The sequence below is a fragment of the Odontesthes bonariensis genome, chromosome 1 (assembly GCF_027942865.1).
Source record: "Odontesthes bonariensis isolate fOdoBon6 chromosome 1, fOdoBon6.hap1, whole genome shotgun sequence".
Taxonomy (NCBI): domain Eukaryota; kingdom Metazoa; phylum Chordata; class Actinopteri; order Atheriniformes; family Atherinopsidae; genus Odontesthes; species Odontesthes bonariensis.
The window spans coordinates 37,036,939-37,060,976 of NC_134506.1; the positions used below are offsets into that span (position 1 = coordinate 37,036,939).

At 37.5% G+C, this 24,038-nt stretch overlaps 1 protein-coding gene across 3 annotated transcripts in view; it reads left to right on the plus strand.

Moving 5' to 3' along the window:
- The window catches only part of tspan4a (tetraspanin 4a), a 180,841-nt gene that overhangs the window by 137,612 nt on the left and 19,191 nt on the right, over window positions 1–24,038 (plus strand). For all 3 annotated transcript variants that reach the window (XM_075466290.1, XM_075466299.1, XM_075466283.1), the window contains 2 exons: window positions 21,220–21,321; window positions 23,163–23,294. In XM_075466290.1, coding sequence (XP_075322405.1) covers window positions 21,220–21,321; window positions 23,163–23,294 — 234 coding nt within the window. The remainder of the gene's footprint in view (window positions 1–21,219; window positions 21,322–23,162; window positions 23,295–24,038) is intronic.

Here is a 24,038-nt window from a genome sequence, read left to right on the forward strand (position 1 = left end):
ACATGGATTCCATATATTCCACAAACTACATGTAATACTGTCCAGCGGTATTGCATGTAGTTTGTGGAATATATGGAATCCAATGTAAACACTTAATATAGCCAAGCACAGTGGGCGCAAAATATGTTGCATCATAAATCACTGGAAATTTCACAGCTACAGCGACCTCTATTATATTATTCATGTGCTGAGACAAAGACCGTTATCCCCAAAGACTTGGGCCAATGCCAACCTTGATTGTAATTCCTTTATATGTTGTGGTAAATAATGGCCTACTTTGATATTTTCCACTTCTTTATTCTTTAATTATGTTTGCAGGAATAAACCTTGGACCTGCATGTGCTTTGTCCTGGCGTTTGTTCTCTTTGCTATTCTTTCACTATTATATAAATTGCCTCCATTGTAGCTTTTTTGTGGTGGTGTAACCCGCTTAGTATTTATCTAGTTGAAAGCTTTGTAGGCCTTTCATCCAATCAGCATTGCTCTGTTTTTAATTAATGTTATCTTTTGTAACACCTAACCTTTCTCTTAGTATCTATTCCTTGATGTTCAATGAACCCCATTTTTCACCTACTGAATAATTCTGTGTTGTCTACTCGGGAGGAGATTAGTGACAGAACACAGTAAAAAGTAAGGGATGATCTTGAAGTTATGCAGAGCAGGGGCACTGTGGGAAATAACTCACATTAAAAAATGGGTGGCCATTACCAGCATGTGTGAACTGCAGGGGACTTACAAGTTCTGAGTTTATTCTGCTTTGAGGACTGCTGATAGTAACACAACATACAGTATAATGTGATACAATATCAACATCTATCAACATCCTAGTTAACTTAATCCTTTCTGTTCTTGCACATAAAGAAAACTCAAAATTAGTTGTGGCATTCACTCATTTGTATTTGATAGACTACTTTTACCTTTACCAGAATAGAGCTGTAAAGCATGTAATATGAATTTTTGTTTACTAAATTGATCAAGCTCTTTGAATTATAAACCACTGTTCATAAGAAAGTAATTTGATGGTTTTCTAAACTACTACTCCCTTTGTTAAAGTTTAGCCAGCTTAGACATCTTCCAAATTATCCATCTCATGTGTAAGAAACAGACAAAGCAGGAGATCAGTAGCAAACTAACGCTTTCTTATATTCAAATAAATTCATATAGCGCCAAATCCCAACAAAGGCAGTTTAAAGATACAGTCCAATTCAAGCCAATTATTTGTAGTATAACCAAATAAATGTAAGTGTAAGACACCTTGAAAGTAAGTATAAGTAAGTGTCTCAAATCTATTACAAATAAAGTTGGTCTTCACAGGACATAAGCAAGCGCATGTCGGTGGAAAATCCAACAGTTGAAACTTAGATTGAGATATTTCATTTAAGGTGAAAATTAAATGGTTGAAAATAAAGTTTGGAGTCAAATGGTTAACATTTCTTCTAAACCGAGAAAACTCATTAAATTGAACAATTCAGCTAACAGGGCGACCAAGAAATTGAGTTATTGCTAGTTACCAGGGTGTAACAAACCAAGTTTGCTATCATTCACTAGCTACCAAACTGATTATTTGTTTAAATATTAAAGAATAGAAAAAGATGCAGTCTTACTTATGTTATGTTCTTGATAGATTTAGAAATAAAATATAATCACATAAATACTTATGTAAATAAGAGATAACCTTCGGGAATACTTTGATTTCTTCTCAAGTGCTGTTTGGCTTTCCAAGCCTCACTTTATTTTGTGTTTATAGAACGTGTTACTTTTCACCTTCTTCCATCTCCATGGTAACATTCTAAAAGCAGTTCTGCAGAGCACAAGCAAATGCCATAATTTAAACAGAGTGGAGCAGTAGGTGCATGTTGATGAACTCTATTCCATGCTTCAGGGATGGTCATGCTCAGTGGTCTGGTTTATTACACCTGCTTTAAACCTGATAAACAGTCGAGTGCCACAGCTGGAAGGTACTTCAAACACCTCACAGATCATCCACGTGCCTAAAACGGTCACAGTTTGTTTCGTTGCTAAGGATGATGAAAAGGTCTCATGAGGTTAAGTTTAGTGGAACTAGTGAGCTTTAAAGTGTCACGGGGAATAGAAATAAGGGATTTTGAACATATATATACTGTGCTGTAGCCCATCTCCAGGTGGGTTTACAGTTTTGTGCTTTGAAAAACCACTTGACTGGACCTAATCAGAAACATTAAGAACAAAAAAAAAACTGACCAGTAACACATACATGTATATATTGCTTTGTATATAGATATAGATATATTTTGTGCTCAAAAGGCTCGTTTATTTAGTGCATGTTGCTCAGCAATATACCAGTATGTAGACTGATGTAGTGATGTACCCTTATGACTCTTGTGGATAGTACATAGGTTCAGTGGTGTAGTCCAGGGTATACAGCGTATACCCACTTCTAAATCCCCCCTAATGCGGTACTCGCTGCCAGTGCCTTCACTGATTACACCGGTTAACTTTAGGCACGAGGACTAGTGAGATAATCAGAGGCAGTGCGGCGGGAGATGCGCTGGCCACCTCTGGAACACGATTGGACAACTCAGGTGCCACTCCAGTTGATTGACAGGTATGTCTCTTAGAAAGATGCGCGATGCAAATGAGAAACGCGGCGTCTTTGAAATGAGTGGCAGGCGTCGACACTGTGGTGTTTACCTACTTTCATGGAATACATCATTTTGAGTTACGTTTTAATGTGATTTCCAAATGAGTCATTGTTTTTTAAAGACACTGCACATTTAGAGAAGAGATTTTGCTGCCAATTGTTACACTGCATGAGTAGGCTAAAGTTATGAAAGGCTAACGTCACGTTAGCATGAAGCTATGTAGCACTATGAAGTGGTACCTTGAGTTACAAGTGTTCCGACATACGAGTTTTTTTTAGTTACGAGCCGTATTCGGTCGTTTTTATTATTTTATTTTTTATTTATTTATTGTTTTGCTTTGATTTGCAAGCAGAAATTTAAGTTGCTTGTTATGAAGCTTCAGGAACTCCGCCGCTAGTTGGCGTGGTGAGTGAATCCGGCCAGCATCCCGCCTCCTACCCGTTCACATGGAAGCATCTCGTGTTTTGGGCTCATATTTGTGCAGTTATTTAGCCAAACTTTCAAAGTCCATTGGAAAGAAACACCCTGAAAAAATGCAACTGGTCGTGCGGCTGCGCTATATAATGACACAGAAACATTCTGAAAGGCAGGATTAACCAAACCTCCTTGGACAGGTTTTTATTAAAACGCGCTGCAGATGAAAGTGAGGAAAGCGTGGCGAATAAGCCCAAAAAAAAAAAAAAAGGGGCAAAATTGAGAGTATACCCACTTCTCCAGGGACCACTACACCACTGCATAGGTTCCTATCTACATTAAATTGGGCATATGTGCCCTCGGGGGAAAAATTGCTTTGTAACCAGTCAACGGTTTGGTAGGGTTGATTTGTTTGCAGTTTTTACATGTAATTATTTGTCAGCAATGAGAAATTGCACACTTATGTTCCCATATAAACCTTTTGAAGGTTTTGAAGAATCAGAATTTATTCAGTTTTTAACTGAATTTAATTGCGCACTTTATGGTCATTATGTCTCATATCACACAAAGAAATGTTGGCATTTTGATTGCAAACACCTAATCATATAAAGCCAAAGATAATCTCAAAAGACATAAAGCTAAATTTATGGTTTGCAACAGTGAAAGCAATTAAAAAGACAATGGTTGAGATTTCCTAATGGGGAGCAGTGAAAAGCTGGTGTTTTGAAAACTGTAATTTTCATTCCCAACTGTCCCATTTACTTAAAGTAGTACTATGTAACTTCTCAAAAAGCCCATTATGGAGCTCCCCCTACAGGCTTGGAGGTAATGTACGGTTAAGACACTGACGTAAATCTCTTTCTCTTCCTTGCTTCATCAGTCAACGTCTTCTTCTGTTTCTTCGGTGCCTCTACCATGATGATCGTACTGATAATGTTGCGCTAGCTTAGCCTTATACCTGGGAGCGTGAGAGGGGTCTATTTGTTTTTGCGGTAGGTGTGCCAGAAAGCAAGTCGAAGTACTTCCGCTCAGCTCCCGGGCCGGTCCAGCAAAGTTACATAGTGCAGTTTTTCCAACTCAGACCCCCGAAGGGCATAGGAGACAGGCCAATCGTAATATTAAAACTCATTCTAGCCGCACAATTTTTTTCAAACTGTTATTTTAAGGTAGAAATGTTACATAGTATTGCTTTAAAAAAAATATCAAATCAAATTCTGTCCATTTTGAGCTTGACATGGCTCCGATACTTTCTACTATTTATTCATTTATTTTGAATGCCAGAGCAAGACAAACTAATGTCAATTGCCAAGGCTCTATCCTTGAAGTTGATGATGAACCTTTCCCTTTTTGGGAGTTTACTAAATATAGAAGGCAACATAAAGTTTTCTAATCGGAGCCAAAAAGCCTCAGACAACTTTTTCAAACAACCATCATCCAACCTGAAAAGTGATTACATTAAGAAGGAAGTTTCCAAACACAATCACAGCTCATCTATTATAAGATATTAAATAGATCTTACTGGACTCCCTCCAAATTGGCAAGACTGAAACTTAGAAATAGTGATATATGTTGGAGATGTAATAGAAAGGTGGGAACTCTGGTGCATATGTTATATGAGTGTGACAAAACTAGTGACATGTGGAATGCCATACTTTTGTTCTTGAATTAGATGTTTGGTACGCACTTGACCAAAAACCCTTCATTGTGTCTTTTGGGGCTGCTTCCAAATAATATTCAAATGTCAAAACGCCGAAAATCATGGTGTCGTTTAGCTATGATAACAGGGTGCAGGATAACTTTACGACCACTGGAAATCTCCCATCTTGTCCACTTTTAAGGAGTGGATAGAGGTTCTAAGCTCAATGGCAAGCTATGAGCGTGTCACCTATAGAGTGGCTGGGAGGGAAGATCTATTTAATGAAGTATGGGGCCCATTCCTAGCCCAACTGCTGGATATGTAAGGATGACACTACCTACCTCTGCATATTTTTTATATATTTTTTTTTTCAGGTACAGGATATAAATGCTATGTAGATTTCCTAGGGTGTTGTGTTTTTGTTTTGTTTATCTATGTTTTGTGTTGTAAGTCTGGCTTGATGTGTATGTTGTTGCTGGACTGTAGTTTTTTTTTTTGTTTGTTTTATTTATGTTTGTAAAGGGAAAAAAAAGACTGGGCAGATACTGAAAAAGAATACATTGTTTGATATTCTTAACATATAACTGTAATAATGTAACAGTTAGTTTTTTGCATCCTTCTGAAAAAGACACCAAGAAAAAAAAAGAAGGAAGTTTCCTTTTTCAATTCTGATCAGTAAATATTTTCAGAATGGGTTTCATCAACGCTTTGTAAAATTATATCAAGGTAAATCGATCTTTCTGCCTTTGTTTACATTTCCTTTCACACATTCACACCTGTTTACAAAATTGTTGATGGAATTAAATCCAATTAAATAATTTTAAATGAACTCATCCATCCATTTTCTATAACCGTTTAATCCAATTTAGGGTCACGGGGGCTGTAGCCTATCCCAGCTGTCATTGAGCGAGGGGCAGGGTACAACCTGGATATGTCACCAGTCCATCACAGGGCCACACAGAGACAAACGAGACACACAACCATGCATGCTCACTGTCACCCCTGGGGACAATTTAGAGTCGCCAATTAACCTAACATGCTGGAGTACCCATAGAGAACCCATGCGGAGAACATGCAAACTCCACACAGAATGGCCCCAGCAGGGATTTGAACCTGGAACCCTCTTGCTGTGAGGGGATGGTGCTAACCACCACACCATCATGCAGCAAATTAACTCATTAAAATGTTCATTTAAAACTACTCCCTATCTCATGTGAGATTGCTTACATACACAGACTTCCCACTGCACATTGCAGTGTCAGTTCAACAGTTCTCTGGGCTCTCAAGATCACACTGTCTGTCAAAAAGTAGTTCTATTTGGATCCATCAACACAAATGCATACTCAAGCACAGCATAAGGGACAAGTATGAACCACTAAGCCTCCGATGCCTTCGTGTGACCCATTTCCAGGGACTTGTCTTCAGTTGATCTAAAAGCGGAGTGCAAAGCCAGCTACAACAAAATGAAACAACAATCTCACAGCTGACAGACTGAAACATCAACAGGATGTGACAAAAGAGGAGGAAAAGTGCACAACATGGAACATTAGACTATAAACAGAGTGGGACATAAAACTGGAAGTAGCTTTCACAGGACTGTTAAATGCAGAGACTCCTCGGCTAAAAGGATTGTGTTGCATCACACATGCATGTATGAGTAAAGAGATCACACTGCTCCAGCTGTTAAGTAGACAAATTTAAAGATATGGCAAGTCTACATGTAAAGAAAAAAAAATCATAAAACTGTAAGATTATGAAAACATAAAGAAGATTAAGAAGAAGCTTTAAAGGGGAACTCCGAGGCATTTGAAGCGCGTTTCCATTGCTAGAGGTTGTCAAATAGTGATAGTAGGACACAGAGAGGTGCACATCTGCGCTCCCTGTGTGGAGATCGCGCTGTTCGGACAGCGTGTCATGCGAGGCTAATACGTGGTGGCTAAGGGGCAAGCGCTAACCCTTCCACGTAAAACAACAACTTGCACACTGCAGAAACGTCACACCACTTTATAAACCATCCGACAATAAAGTCACAAGCCTTACCATCAAAACCATATGCATGGTTCTCACATTACTGGCATGGGGACGTTACAAAACAACTTTATAAACAGCATGTAACTCACCGGCTGGTTGTAGGCTCGCGCATGTGAAAGCCCAAAAGAGTCGATGGAGAATAATCCCATATACAAAACAATTATATTCTCTAGAAAAACTGCGTTCAAGTATTTAAAACATTACAACAATATTACTGGGCATGTATTGTTGTAATGTTTTAAATACTTGAACGCAGTTTTTCTAGAGAAAATAATTGTTTTGTATATGGGATTATTCTCCATCGACTCTTTTGGGCTTTCACATGCGCGAGCCTACAACCAGCCGGTGAGTTACATGCTGTTTATAAAGTTGTTTTGTAACGTCCCCATGCCAGTAATGTGAGAACCATGCATTTGGTTTTGATGGTAAGGCTTGTGACTTTATTGTCGGATGGGTTATAAAGTGGTGTGACGTTTCTGCAGTGTGCAAGTTGTTGTTTTACGTGGAAGGGTTAGCGCTTGCCCCTTAGCCACCACGTATTAGCCTCGCATGACAGGGTGTGCGAACAGAGCGATCTCCACACGGGGAGCGCAGATTTGCACCTCTCTGTGTCCTACTATCAGTATTTGACAACCTCTAGCAATGGAAACGCGCTTCAAATGCCCCGGAGTTCCCCTTTAAAGAGCTGATGCAGATTTAAGGGAACTATGTTCAAAATCCAAATAAGATTTGTTGCTATGCTAAAAATAATCACCTTTTTTTTTTAGGGTCCATTATGAAACTTAATTTCCAAATTATCTTATGTGTTCTACAGCTAAAGCATAATTGTATCAGACTGTATGTAAACAGTAATTATTAGCTGTCAGGTGTAAAGAACTGTATGAGTCAACCTTTGACTTGTTACTGTTTTGGTCATATTAGAAATTTCTGACTGATACCGCTCACTGACAGTAGCAGCATTATAAAATGCATTACTACATCTAATACAATCCATTTGGCTCATTTTAAAGTAGATTTACACTCTCAGGCCTCTGCCATAGCCTTAGGCCTTATGTGTTTGGTCTCTGAATGTTCCATCTCATCTTTAGCAAAAATATCTCGTTGAACTCCAGCATGAAAATATTAGATTTTGGGAGGTAAAGATTATGGTCAGAGTGACCTCCAACTATGCTTTTAGACATTTTTTAATTTCAGCTTCACTTTTACATTGTTTTTGTTGTTTTTTGCTAAACAAATGTACACAACCATGGATAGTAATTTATTTTGTCGGACAAAAGTCAGGTTATGCTTTATTAAGTGCTGTATTGTATGTCCATCAGCCAGAGCCCTTTTGTCTTGCACGGAAAGCTGGTGAAATGTTCTCAGAATACTTCATGATGTTGCTAAGCTACTGGATCAACAAAACCAAAAGTAACAGACTGTTTTAGTGATTAATTACAGGATCAACTTGGCAATATCACTGCACACCCTCGCAGTATATGTTCACCTTCAACTGCATTGCAACATAATATGCACATGTAATTACTAAAAACATTTGAACAGATTACAGCAATAGTAAAAAGTTGAAGAGGACTTTAGGTTGTTCATTCTGGATAAAACCTAAGTTGCAATGGGTTGTGTTGGATCGACAAAGCAGTTTCACAAAGAGCTTTCAATTGCTCGTACAATTGTGAAGCAAGTTTTGTCTCAGTATAACCACAGACACGCTTCTGTTTTCTCACGGTAAAAAAAAAAAGAAGTTCATAACTGATAACACTGTGGCACAAAAGGAGATTAGCTGCACAATTTACAGGCAGGAAAAAGCAGCACAGCACAGTGAGAAATATCCACAAAAAATATTATGAAATTTATCTAGTAGTCAAATTTATTTCCATACTTGCTGCTCAGTGTAATCTACCTTCTTTTGCCTTTTGCTGTGTACCTGTGTAACAAATTGTTGTTGTGAAGCAATGACCTCAGGATAAATAACCAGTAGAGGATAAAGCCTTTCATGCTATCAGCAGAACATACAGACAAACACAATGAGATTGAAATTGCTTGAGATACACAGGAGTCTTATGTTCCCATTTTAAAGCTCAGTTTCAAAAGAAAACAAGTCTAAAAAACCTGTCTTCTTTTGCCTTTTGCTGTGTGCCTTTGTAACAAATTGTTGTTGTAAAGCAATGACCTCAGGATAAATAACCAGTGGAGGATAATGTTTTGCTATTTGGTGCCTGTAGCCAAAGTAATATTAGTAATTGTGATAGTTATTCAGTCGACTGCAGCTAGCTCACACTAGAGGCAGTGACTGTCGGGATGTTTAGCTGATTCAACTCTGAGTAATTAAAGAAAAGATGAATTCATTTTCACTGAACTTATCACGCATTCCCAAAAAGTTTAAAACTTAAGGTGCCAACACAGCAACAGAAGACAAGCTGCAGCTGTGTTTATCTTTTCAAAATTGTCAAAGTGACATATAAGCTATCTTTTTGATTATAAAGGTACGGTGAAACTAAGAAAAAAAAAAAAAAAAAAAAAGACCATTAGCAGATGAATACCCTGTATACTTGCACAGGTGTTCGATGGGTTGTGACTCAATTTGCAAAAGTGCATTTGCATAAATCCTTATCGGGACAAACTGTTAGGTTTTCTTTTATGGCAGGACCCTAATCAGAGAAGGACTCAATTGACTTATGAATGTTTATTGACAAGATTAAATGTGTTGGTCCAAAGTGCGGGTAGGTCAAATAAATAAAGGAGGGGCTGAGATGGTCTGTGGAGAGGAAGGGAATATGTAAATATCCAGGTGATAGTTTGCATCCAAGTTGAAAATCTAAATATTTACTGACCAGGCTGGGTCTCTTTCGCAACTGTGAGTTATAATCTTCCAGAGAAGTTGGCCGTGCAGAGTGGCTTGAAGGTGGTTAGTGATGGCCGATTTGAAGAAAAACTGAGAAATGCTCCTCATCCAGGCTCTGGGTTGTTGACTCCAGTCTTGAAGAAAAAATAAAAAGCCCTCGGTGAAAAAAAAATCCAAGGTTGACTGAGGCCACATTTACACATAGCCGAGTATTTAGAGAAACGAATATTTCCCGCCCCCCGTTTTCAATAATAACATGGTGCACACAACATCGTTTTCAAAAAACTTGTCATTTACGTCAACCCGCATAAATACGCCGTCAAGCGCCATAATAACTCTGCCAAACCTATTGGCGGCAGTGCAGGGAAAGGAATAAAGCCATGCAAGCCAATCAAAATCCTCAGAATCAACACCAACAAATAACACGAGCGACTTTTTCTGGTGTTCTCGCAATTTGATTTTGTGTCTGTCAAGTGTCAGATCTCTTCAGAAGTAAAATGTCTGAAAAATGAAGACGTGTGTCTGTGTTTATTCAATATGGGTCAAACCAGATCAACCGATTATAGAATCCCTTGATAATCCAGATCAGTAGCCAAACAAACTGTAAACATAAGGCGCTCGCATGACGTTAAGCATTTTCTGGTGCATAATGTGACGTTTAAGAACCTAAAACGCCATTTCTCCCAGTTGACACGGCAACACATAACCGGCGTTATCAGAAATCTCCACTTTGGCCGGAGGTTTTAGAAATAATCGTTTTCTATGATAAAAACAGGGTTTTGGTGTAAATGAGAGGCCAAACTGCAGGAAAATATCTGCGTCTTCCTATCGTGTAAACGGGGCCTGAGTCCTCTTCCTGAGACGCACAAGTACAAGTACAAGTTTACACAAACCATCTTCACTGACCACGCGTCAAAATTAGTTTGGCTAAACTATACCGCATGTGAGCAGACAAACTGGCACCAACTGGAGAACAGACCCAAGCTTAAGAGCAGGAGGCAATCAGACCGTCACAGGTGAGTTGCATCAATAATCAGAGTGGAACGATATCATATCAAAATTGAAACAGTGCTATAAGAAAAACCTGTGATGCAGTAATCAATGACTATATGAATTTCAAGCTTAGTTTTATGCACTGGACATATTCCCGATTATAGTATGATAGGATTAATAGCATCCATCCTATGTCTGGTAACTTTTTTAGATTTTTTTTTTGCAAATGACATCATCATCATCTTGTGGGCTGCATATTCTTATCAAACTACCACAGTGTTTGCATTGCTCCTACACATCTAACGGTAGTATTTATTTTGTTATATTTCTTATTTTTCAACAGAGGATCTCAACACCTAGGTTCAAAAAGTGAATATATCCAATGATGTTAGTCATGATATTTGTCACAGTAATACTACTCATTAGACTGTTTAATTTACCCTTGAGAAACCCTGAAGCAGTGTTGAGAAGCGTCTACAAAACACTATATAGAAACCAAGCAATCGAAAGTGCAAATACTAAAAAGATCAATGCAAGTGATAGAAATTATTCGCCATCCATCATTTGGTTCCTTGAGAACTTACCCCTGAGCCACATACAAAGCTGTTGCGCAACTTTATTGATGGAACTTCTTGCCTGTTATATTAACGACCCAAAACTAGATCAATACCTGAAAAGCTGTTCGTTTGTTTGTGCATAGTGTTTTAGAAAGGTTTATTGCACTGGATTCCTCTACAATAGACTCTATAGTATAGTTTTATCAAGGGGATACTCATTGTACTTTAGTTATTTTACTTCTATACCCATCCACTGCAGGATGAAGCCAATTATCAGTCCTTGGACGTGTGTGCTGGCAGTTGTCTGTAGATATATTGGCCTTTGAACACTTTTTCATTTTCAATCCAACACTGGCTTGACTCTTTGACTTCTCTTTAAACTCAAACACATTGCATCAAAGTTAAAAATAAAGTGAAAGGAAAACATTTGCCCTCAGATGCTCTTTCTCTGCTCTGCGTCCTAACTCGGTTAAGTTATTGCAGTTCTTTTAGGATGAAAAGTTGTAGCTCACTGTGTTTTTGAACGGACATCACCCCATCTTTCTTCTTATTCTCCTGCTAAAGTTAGAGCTCTTACATTAACGGGAATCCCCTTTGACATCTGACAGAACAGACAAACAGGTACATAAGAGGGAGTTCATTAGAGCTAGAGCTTTTTCTGGAGGAATCAATAAAGGCAGGGGTTGTATTTTATTGAGATCTTTTAAAGGTACATTGAGTGGAAAATCTTTCACTTCTATCTTTGTCGGAATAAACTTTTCTCTTGTTTCTTTATTGATCGTATAGAAAAAATGGTGCCGGGAAGAAGTCATCTTTGACTCTGAGGCATTGCACTTAAACTGCTCAAGGGAAAACAGAGTATTTCATTCACATGTAAACCTTTTAAACTTCACATTGTGTTAATGGTTAAATGTTAAAACTGTGGATTAAATCCATATCAGAGCCTTCCTTCAGTTAGCTGAAAACAAATACAGAGCCATTTGGTCTAGATGAGTTTGAAAATATTGCTCTGTGATTCATAAATTAAGCTCACATTTTAGGATCCATGCCCTCCATTTAGCAGTCTATACCCACAGCCCCTGATGGGGAATTCCTGGTGCATGGAGGTGCACCTGGTCAACTTACTTATCTATTTACTCAAATAATAGGCTAATTAAGGTCGTTAGCACGCGAGCACAGTGTGCTTAGAACAGGTTGATTGGACACAAAACAAACGTCTGCTTAGCTCCAAACGACCAAGCCCACTTTGTAAGTTTACCATGTGAATTTGTATGCATGATCAAGTCTTGGCCCCCTCTTATGGGCTGAAAGCACAAACTGATGATCTGTTGTAATGAACTGACTTGCATTTGGTATAGTAATATGATACGGAATGATGACCATTTCAGGAGCATATACCACTAATGATTTGCAGTCAAGGTTCTGTTGAAATTACCTATAGAACTCGAATCTAAATCTATGGTGTTTTAAATTAAAAAAAATCTTCAAGTCTCCCCAAAAACAATAGAGTTTGACCTGAATTGATGAACATTTGGATAATCATCAAAATCCAGTCCGAGAAAATTGTACTGCTGAACAACAAATTAAGCCAAAAAATGAAATCCCAGTTTCTACTGTAATGTATGTTGTGAATTTTACATGAACAGTTAGCATCAGAAGTAGTTTTCATTTTCGTCATGGGATAAAAAAAGCTGAACTTTGAAAAGAACTTGCTGCTGGAATATATGATATGAATTTGATCTCCTCTTTGATATTCACCAAGGATTGATATCGCATAAAAAGAAGATTGCATTACAAAAAAAAGAACTGGGGCACAGACAGTGCATGCAGCTCAAATATTTGCTTTTTCTATATTTTTCAAATGATTGACTGCAAATATTTAGAAAAAATAGAGTTTATATAATTTAGGTCAGGAGGCACATATTGTACTCTGAAATTGCGTTTTTTTTTTTCCAAACTGGCAACACTTGCCCTATCCACAGATATCACCTATTTAGATCTCTGACAGGGCTCATAGTTCATGTTGTTTTGAGTGTTTCAAACCATGTTGGGTCATGCTTGGTGACTCCACTCATTCTCTTCTGTGCCTTGCAGCTGTCTCATAAAAGCAAACCAACCAACAAAGGACCATAAAAAAGCTAGTCATTTGGACTTTGGCCTGCTGCAGCTCCATCAGAATGTGAACCTTTAGTGTGCTGCTCATCCTGTCAGGACCATTTGTGTTCTCACCTCTGCACGCTGTTAGCTATGAGGTCAGTGCACCATGAGGTATTTCCGTTGCAGCTTTGTGGTTCATGGCATGGGCAGCTGCAGAGGTGATTTACTTTTTGCTTGTGTGCTTGGGGACAGGTCAAGGTGAGGTAATGCAGCTGTAAAAACAATGAAGGGCTGTGGTTGGATCTCTCGCAAACCTCTTCCACTAACCCCAAGGGTAGTAGAGCTGTTAAAATTAATCATGGCCACTCTTACAGCAACAGCAGCGGATAGGATGCCCATGTTTCTCATTCTCATGGTGCAATTTCTAAACCATTAAGATATGTGTTGTTGAGAATTAGTCACTCTTTATTGTGATCTCATTCTTGCAATTCATAAGTAGTAGTAGCAGTAGTAGCATCCCTGTTTTATTTTTTTAAAGGCTAATGTGGGCAGTGAGCAATTCAGAGCCTTAAAATTATAATAACATTAGAATATTTTTTGTAAAACTGCTACATTTTGCATTGTGGTCCAATTTAGCTCTCAGTGTGGCAGCAACATGCATTGTTGTCATTGATATTATTAGCACATGTTACTGTAGACTATAGGTTTTATTTATAGTAAATTCTTGAATTACTCTTAATGTGTTGAAATTGCCCCTAAAAACGTTTTATCTTTACCATTATTATTAAATGTGCTTCCAACTACAATATTATGTTTTAACAGTTTATAACGTGTATACAGTTCAGGTTAAAGTAAAAGAAAAAAATGAGAAATATTTTAATAAGAAGATGAAAGTGGATCATGTTTTTTACTTGTGAAAGGTTACTTCAAATCAAGGAAGAGTTCACCCACTCGTGCACTGATGGAAACAACAGGCTTCATGTGCAGCCAATTGAAAATCCTGCTTCAAGTGTGATTACTCCTCTCTTTCTGCATCATTTCTGTTCCAGCATCAGCCATCTGAACATTTTAGCTTGTCAAGATATCAAAATACAGCTTCCCCATGTCAGAATACATTTCAAGCCTGGGACATTTTTGTTTCCAACAGACTGCAGAAACGCAATTAGATAAACACCTCTTGCTAATCACATTACTAAAATATACCCACATCATGGTGACGGTAATAGCAGTAACAAATTGAGATGATCAGCAAACAAACAAGACATTTGTTTGTGGAGTCTTGTAATAAATATGACAATGGGATGTGCAGTTTGCAATGTGAGGGAATTGCAAAGATTACAAGTCCTTTAAATTGCAATCGGGCCAACATCCTAATAATGAAGGAAGACACCAGAGTGAGCTTAGCAAGAGGAAGCAAAGTGGAAAATGTGAACACTTTTACAAATAAATTGAATAAACATGAGAATGTAGCATGAGCCAGATGCAGATGTAGAAGCCAAACTGACAGCACGGAAGTAAGTGATTATTTCGGTTTAATATTTAATGATTACATAGTGGGTCTTATTTAAATAAAAATACTTTTGACACTGTAATGTGATGTACAAAGTAAAAAAGAACAATGTGTAGGGGTGAAAGGAAATGAAAAAACATTTAAATTGTCACTTTTGAATGAAACAGGATATTATATAAGAAATAATGTTGCTTTGAAATCTTTTATGCAAAAACAGTTTTACTTCTTTATCTTTGATGTTTTATTCAAACAGAACTAAATAGAGACTTTCTAATTCACTCGGCAACATGCAGAGAAGATTATATACTTTTCAGTCCTACATAGTTCTACATTCTTTTAGGTTGCATTAACCACCAACATCCACCAGAAAACTGGGACGTGTCTTATGTAGCTTGAGAAACCTGTCAAGAAAATATTTCTAAATACATTTTTCATAATGTACAGTGAATTAGTTTCTGCATAACTGTCTTTACATCAAGTCTACATAAGTCACACAAAACATTTGTATTTAAAGACTTTTAATTATGTTTAAAAAGGTAAAGTCGTGATTGAGTATGTTCCGTTCAGTTTTATAGGTACCAAGAACTTTTCAGCAAATGAGACAAGATGAGACAGATTAAATATGGCGGTGTGTGTTTCTCCACCATAAGTCAGAAAATGATTTCAGTTGTTCAATTAATATTAAGATATTAGAAAGTTACAACACAGTTTTTCACTGGCTCATCCAGATTTCTCGATGAGGATGATAAGATATGTGTCTGGCTGCAGTTTATCTGCTCCTTTCTTTTAAATAGGCTTGAACTACATTTAGTCGGTACGTCAAGGTCCATCTTTTGTCAGTGACAACTCAGTTAAGCCCACCAACAAGCCAAAGGAAGTGTCATTGTCACTTGATAAGTGTGATGTGCCACAGTTACTGATAATACTGCTGCCTTTTTCATACCTACACATATTATGTTAATCTTCTACTACATGATAATGTATTAATCTAAAAATAAATTGATTAAAGCCTGCAAGATTGTAAGCTCAGGGTGCAACTCCAATCATCAGCTGCACTCAGAGGGCACAAAAGCCTCTCACTACCACAGACGGCAAATGCATTGTGTTCTACTCTGTCTTTGGCTGCAGGGGATCTGAAAGCTTTCTGTTGTTGTTGCTGCCGTTTTTCATATAGATTTGAGAATAAAACTGCACCTCCACCCCGGTATCCACCAATAGGCTTCCAGTGTATGTTCCCTGAGGAGGGATCTTATTTAGTTTTTTTTCATTTGTTTGATTGTGAGGAGACAGCTTCAAGACAAAAAAAAAAGCAGCTGCTAAAAGGTGATAAAACATCAAAGGATCAAAATAGTTCAACTTTGATATAGAAGAGTTGACTGACTAAAGGCATAAGATGACAGTTTTTAAGCTTTAGAGAAATGCACCTGTGGATATAAATAGCTGCAGGCGAAAGACTTTATAAGATATTCAGCTGCATATCAAATTGGCTTCATACTTCAGGTACATTTATAGAGTCTCAACAAGAAAACAAATTCTGTTGAATTTCAGGTTTTGATAAGCAAGTGAAATCCTGAACCCCAAAGTTTCTGTCTCACAGATTACGAGGCTTGACCTTTTCCTTTTGTCCAACAAGTTGTCTCCACCCACGCTGCCTTGATTAAGGCTGTTCAGGTATAATCCTTTGAAACCGTGATTCTGCTGCTTCGCTGCTTTCCCGCTGTTAGTTGCATTGATTGTCTAGTCACATTTGCCACATTTGCCAAGTGTTAATCAGGAACTGATTAGAAGCAGAGGATGGAAAAAAGCTGGGATTGTAATTGATTTGCTCCGGCTAAAGACTGAGATTAGTTACTTAAAGGGGAATGTCAAGTGCTTTAATAATTAATGTAAGTTATTGCTGTTCCTTAGGACAAATTTAAAAGTCAGAGACAGAGGCCTAGAGCATTGAAAGCTGTTTGCCCCATTCATTATCTACAAATTCAGCAGTGACTTCTTGAGTTTCTGGCTTTAGCGAAGAGTTGTTTGGATTTAAAGATATTGAGCGATCTGTCTTGAGGCAAAGAAATAACATATGTGGATTCATCAGATGGATGACAGCAATATAACTCCTGTTCAAACTCAATGCACTTCTGCCAGGTGAGGCTTTTATCCCCAGCCAAGTCAACAGTCAAAAAGAATTCCCTTGAAAAACATTTACTTGGTCCAAATTGGGTTGATTTCCAGGGAATTTAATCCCGCCTCCCTCCTCAGAAGGGAACATTTGAAGAATTTGCAGGAAATCAACTCTTGCGAGGTTGCAGGTGCAGTCAGAAAATGAGTGAGTGAGAAAATCACACATTTTTTATGCAAATTAACCTTGACTTTTTAAGTCAGACGCTCAATACAACCTTTATTTGAGGTGATTCAGTGATATGAAGATGCTAATGTCAGTAAGTTCCAAATTTGAAGACAGAAAACTAAGAACCAGAAAAGCTAAAATCCATCTTTTTCTTCTTCTTTCATTGTGGGAGATGAAGTAGGGGTATGTTTCATGCAGTCTGGCATCTAAGTCTGAAATAATGTCACCACAGGAAATCCATAGTATCATAGATCTTTCTTCTTTTTTATCCCTTTATCAATTTTTCTGCACCTCTGATTCTGTCTTCCCCCAAAATTTATGAAACAGGTAATGGATATTCAGTGTTTGGAGGGGAGCCATTTTTTTCACATTATTTCCTCTCCTCTGAAGTCAGTATCTTGTGTTTCTTGCAATCATAGGTACTTTCTCCTAGACCATCACATATGAAAACTTTATTTTCTATGCCTGCTATACTGACTGTATCATCTCAAATACATTCATCATCTTATTACTTCTGCCCCTCTGTGTATTTGTTTTTACATATTCTACCCTTCATTCCTTACTTGGCTTTTCCCCTCCTTCACTTTTCTGTTTAGGTTTTCCTGCACTCACTATCTTCCCCCCTTCAAAATCTCTCCATCTCGTCTTGTCTCTCCTCTGTTCTCCTCCCCATATACATGTCTTATCTCTCCTTGTATCCCTGCCACATAAATAATTGATGGCCCATCTTCAACTTGCCTTGTGTAGTTAAAGGGCGACTGAAGTCCTGAGGACAACATCAATACTAAGCTAAGAGTGCAGCCGTTGCTTGTGCATATTCTGTTTCCCGCAGTTTCAGAAGAGTAACTCTAAACTAATGACCTACTTAGATATGAATAAAAAAGTATTTTTCTTTTCTCACTTTTTAAATTTGTGCAACCTCAGAAGGCTTGTAGCTTTATCCAGTCCGTCCAAATGGCACTTAAAGACCCCAAACTAATCTGGATTCTTACATCAGTGCAGAGGTAACTTGCATGTCACCTTTTATTTGTGTTGCCATGTTATGCTGTATACTGTTTATACACTAACACCAATCTGATTTGATTTACCGATCAGTTCTTTATTGTTCCAAGAAATTACATTGTGTGTCATTTGTCTTTTCATTCAGAATTCTCTTTTATCCTCATTTCTTTGACGCATCTAACTTATGTTTATTTCATATTTACTGATCCAAATGCAGCATATAATTTCTATTGAGTTGTTAAATTTCCCGAGAGGGTTCCTACTTATTATGTTCAAAAGGTATACTGATATCAGTAATTAGTAAAGACATGGCTGTGTGCAAAATTAAAGCTCGATGATCAATACTTTAACTGTAGAAATTACTTTGAGAAATATAAAGGGTTGAGTCACACTGACAGGCAGAGCTCTCACTAAACGCTACTCTTTTTTTTAACCTTTTTCAACTCCTCACTATCGCTTATCTGCGCATTTACCCTCAATCACTTATTCTTTAGTGACTTAGTCTCATCAATAAAGAATAAGCTCTAAAAGTCTGAGTGAAGAGGGTACATACTCACCACCAAACATGGAGATGAACTTTTGCAAACAATCCCATTTTACTTGGAATTGGAAAATATCAAAGAAGGGCTAGAAAAGGAGAGGGAATACATCACTGATATCAATTAAATGAAAAAGAATATTTATAGTTATTTTTCTGTCTGAATGAAATAAATAAACTGTGCAGCATGAAAGAGAAAAAATATATTTTCTCTGATAAGGAAGCATTGGATGTTTATTAATTCAATCCAGAAAGGAAAATCAAATGCAGCCAGTCAACTTTCAGCCAAGATGTTCTTCCAACATTACTGTTGGAGGAAGAAAAAGAAAAAAAAACTACAAAGAAAAGTACTTTGTCAACTAAAGCATAGTTGCTTTTATCTTATGTCCCCATCTCAAGCTAAACACATAATATGTCAGCCATCATTCAAAAGTTCATGTAAGTGCATTTTTATTTACCAAAGAAAACATAAAGGTGAAAGTGCACTGAAACTGCTGGGAACATTTCTGTGGCAAATAGACTAGCTAAAGTAAAAAAAAAATATTGTGTCTGTCTCACTCTTCAGAAAATAAAGAAAAAATTTGCCTGGCAAATTTACTGAGTGAAATTTCCCAGTGCTGTTGTTCTGAAGGATTATAGCAAACTGCCATCATAAACATGTTTTATTTTAACACAGTTTCTTTAACTATAGTAATACCAATGCGATGACTTTAGAAAATAGTGCCTCTGCAAATGTAGAGCAAAATCTCATGAACCATGAATAGACTATAGGCTAAACCTATGGTTCATCTTTACCCTAAAGCTGGTGGCTCTAGTTTGAACTACTCAGGCCTTAAGGTACGTTAATGACCTTTCATGAATATATAATAAAGCCTTAAACACATCTACTTGCATGTGGAAACTACAGTTTATAAAGAATGAATGAAATCCCCAGGCATCACAGAAAAAACTCCTCCCAAGGTCACACTAAGACCAGACATAGTGGCAAATGCATTGTCCTCGTTCACCCGTCCTTTCTTGCGAGAGAAAATATTTAAATAATTCATTATTTAAATCCATATTTGTTGACTTTGTCTCTTATTTCCTTTGCATCAGTAAACTAAATCAAATTGGGTGTAAGTAGGATGCAGCCACATTTAAAAGAGAAGAGTTTCATCAACCTTCAATTTTACAATAAAATGTAATTTTCTACTAAATCAAAGGTCACTACAAAAAGTGTGCAGCAGCATGGGGTTCACATAAATGTTGTTTTGCACAATTGAGGCCATATTCATTTGCTGGGTGTTTGAGGAGAGGTTTAACTAGGTGTTTGGTATCTGCAGCACATTACAGGCTGAAAGCCTTCAGAGGAGGAGAGAGCAAAGACAGTGGGGATCGATGTTATTGATGTCTGATGAGACTGACCATCTAAATGTGTAAACAAGGCTAAGCATCTTGTGTGTGTTGGACCTTTAGTTTCTCATTTGTATATAACAGCCATGCTATCAGATTACATTGTTCCCTTTAAATATTTGTATTTTAGATTTTTACTGTCAGTGTTGTGTGTATTTAATCATGTTTACCCCTGTGACTGTGGTCATGCCACAATTGGTCTCCTTTTGATTCAAAGTTCACTGGAAAAGCTGATTTTGTCAATTGTTTTCATCTTGTTTGCTTAGGTTCACACGGCTGAACCAGATGTTTTAAACTGAACTCACAATGAGCTGCATGTCACTTGTTTATTGGACAGCAATTCAATTCAGTCCCTTTTCCACTAGCCAGGGTTCATTAGTCTTAATACCAGATAGCAAAGGCTTGAGGAGGTGTGAAATATGAGCATCAGATTTCTGCCTCAATCCATTTAAGTTTGCAAGCACCAGAAACTGCAGCTGCTTTGTTCTACCTTTAAAACTGCATCACGTTAATGCTTAGCTGAGATGTGACATCAACCTCCATTTTGCTCAATTTAAGCCAGCATTCAATTTAAATGAACTGGAGATTTGTGGTGAAAGCAAGTGTTTACACATGCAACCACCACAAACTACCAACAACAATAGTTCTCTATGTTTTTTGAGGGATTGAAAATGTGTCATAGTCTATGCAGAAATACACAGACCCAAATCCGAAAATTTCAATTAACTGCATTGACTTTTGCACAGAATTCTATTGCTTTATTGTGTTTGTTATTGGTTGTGTATTTATTGTCTGTGTTGGGGAGACCGACATTTCCTGTCAGTTTTCTTTTTATTATTTTCTGTTCTCCTCTAGGCCTGTTTACTATCTGCTGCTTGGTAATCTACCTTAGGAAAAACAGATTTTCACCACATAAACACATTCATTCACAGCTTGGTGTATCTCTAAATAAACGTGAAAATGCAACAAAAGTGGTATAATGAAGGAACATTTTGTTGCTGTTCGTTTACTTCTGACAGAGGGTACCGCAGTTTTTTTTTTTAAAGAATTGGTTATTTGTTGCCACTTGGGTTCAAACCAATTTCTCGTTCTGGAGGAAAATGGGAAAAGCTGCTTTGAACATCTAATGCATGACCAAAATGCATCTCCCATCACATCTAAGGCAAACTCACACAGATGCTGAAGGGATGTTTGTTTGTTGAATTATATTATTTTCTATAACAGCCTTTTTCTGTCATCCTGTTCTGTCAGATTGATCACTACGCCCAGAGGGATCTGAAGAAGGGCCTTCAGCTCTTTGGCACCGAGGGCAATGTGGGTTTGACCAACGCCTGGATGATAGTACAAACTGATGTAAGTTGTGAAAGCACTGGCCTGGGTGGGTGGTGTTTGAGGTGATCTCAAAGAACACAAACGTATGTAACCCCGTAAATATCAACGTCAAAGTTCAGCAAGACACATCATAAAGTGTATTATCGCCGGGCTTACTTTTTCAATTTCACTTTTTGTATGTAAGAGAGCAGTTTCATGTTGAAAGTGATTTTATTTTACATTTCTGCTTTTAGAGTAAAATTTGGATAAAACACAGTAGCCCTGTTTCTCAAAAGTGGTCAAAAAAAAAGAAAGGAAAAACAATAATCTAAAAAATGGCATCAGACTTAATGACTACTGACTGAAGCGTCTCCAATACTGTGGTGAAATGCTGTCAGAGAGACTCTCAGAGGCAATCTTCATTTCCAGCTCCCACTTTGATGTGCCTTTTCCTTTGTATTATGTATTATTTAGATTTATTTTTTAAATTCCTTTTTGAAAAAAAACAAACAAAAAAAACAAACACAATGTGGGAATCAGAGATTGGGAATCAAGGATTGCAAAGGACTGATCCTGCTGCTGCAGAAAAATGCCTCTGGGAGACATCAAATGATAAATCGGAGACTTCAGGGCTCTTTAGAAACAGTGTTGTGGCTTGTGGTTTCGTTCCATTTGATGAAGTACGACTCCGCTTTGTGTGCATGCATGCATCTTGTACCTAGAAGGCAAAAGATGTGAGTTTGTTTCCGTGGTGATTGATAAGATATAAATGATGACAGAGAAATCTATTGCTATGCAAATAAATGCAGGTATGCATAATTATTTGTGGGTGTTAAGGTGCAGATTTGTGATTTGTGATTTTTAATGTGCTTGCAAGCATGAATGTGCACTTTTAACCTTATATTATCAGTATAAAGCTTCAAAAAGTCTGTTATAGGCAAAGCACTTTTAACCTTATACTATCAGTATTGTTGTCTGTATAAAGCTTCAAAAAGTCTGATAGAGGCAAAGCACTTTAAAAGGCAGCTCTCATTCTGTCACAACTTCCCTTCCAAGCCTCTTTATACATGCCGAGTCACTGAATGGATATCAAGGCAGATGACCCTGAGCAAACCCTTGACTAATATCTAGCCCCTTTGTGCAAGGAATCATGTATGTAAATATGTAGAAGAGGATCCACATACATAAAAGGAAGCAGTAAAACGTGCACTTTGCACCAAATTACTGCAGGAACAATAAATCTGTAAGAGTCGCATACCACAGGGGTGGTTCACTTTTCAAGGTGGTTACATATGAATAAATTCCATGCAGTCTCCAGCCTTTCATTTCATTTTTAAACTTCATAGCTTTGCCTCAAATGCTTTTTAGGAATTTAAATTCCCCTGGACTCCATGACAAATTGCAGACTTGATCTATTGTTTAAGCGAGTAAGCAAGTTTTAGATTAACACACAGTTCCCTATTCTCTGCACGTTGTGGCATGGAAAGCAGTTAGGACACCATTACCCCTGTCTGGAAATATAGTCCAGAGATGACCAAAACATCAGTGTCCCTTTATCTTTTTTCACATACACTAATGGAATGAATTTAGTCAAAGTCATGATCCCTTATCAGAAATCTATAGCAACCATACAGCAGATAGATGTAGATTAAAATAATTAAGTGAGTAAGAAACCTATATAATAGCGTTGACACAAATTGCAGCAGCAATATACTGTAATATAATTTACAAATGAATTATTCCAGATATTCCATCTTATTTTTGGCAGGTGAATAGTTTTACATTCTATTGGTCAAAGATGCCTGTTTGTTCTTATGAAAGAAGATTTCAGTTGGTAATAAAAGGCCACACTTTCTTGATGTATGGCTCTTTTTCTGGTGCAGTTTCGTTGCTGTGGAGTCACCAACCACACAGACTGGTTTGAGGTTTACAATGCCACACGTGTGCCGGACTCCTGCTGCCTGGAGTACAGCGACAACTGTGGACTGGACAACCCGGGAACATGGTGGACGGCAGTAAGTCCTGGCATGAAAAATCATATTTATACAAAAAACTGCAAATCATTCCTGTCTTTTTTAACTGTGCCGGTATTATTCTTTTCTTTTTTATATAGTTTTAGCTTGTAAATGATTTTATATTCAGCTTTTTAAATCTCAACAGCAATTGTCCAATCACATTTTATATCTACCGAAACTGGACAGATAAGGCCCCTAAATGGCTGCTACTTGAGCAGTAGTAAGGGTGTTGTAAGCCTTTTTCAAAACTAAAAAGTGAGAGAGTGAAGGATTATTCAAAATATGTGCTTATTTGCTCCAGTGTAAAGTACTGATGCTATCCTACGTACTTCTTTAAACAATGACCCATTCGCAGCTTATTTGCTCTGTGGAAACTGGTTCAACAGGCGAACATTAATTGCTTTGTCCTGCTCCTTTTGGATTTGGAGAAGTTTGCAGTCAAACATACTTGTGACGGTGGTATATTTGCCAAACATCCAAATCCTCCAGTAAAAAGCATTTCCTCTCATAATATCAACAATACAATATTTGTCTTGCTTGTCCAAGCTAATACCAAACTAATAGAAATATGTTTTGTTTTTTAATCACATTATTAGAACTTGTATGAAATGAGTATAAAGTCATCAATTTTAATCTGTTCATTTATTACATTCAGCTGATGAGGATGCTTTGCATGAGATCTCTCAGCCTTAGGCTTTGGGCTGTTAAGCCCCAAATCCTTCTCTAATGCCAGATTGTTGATTC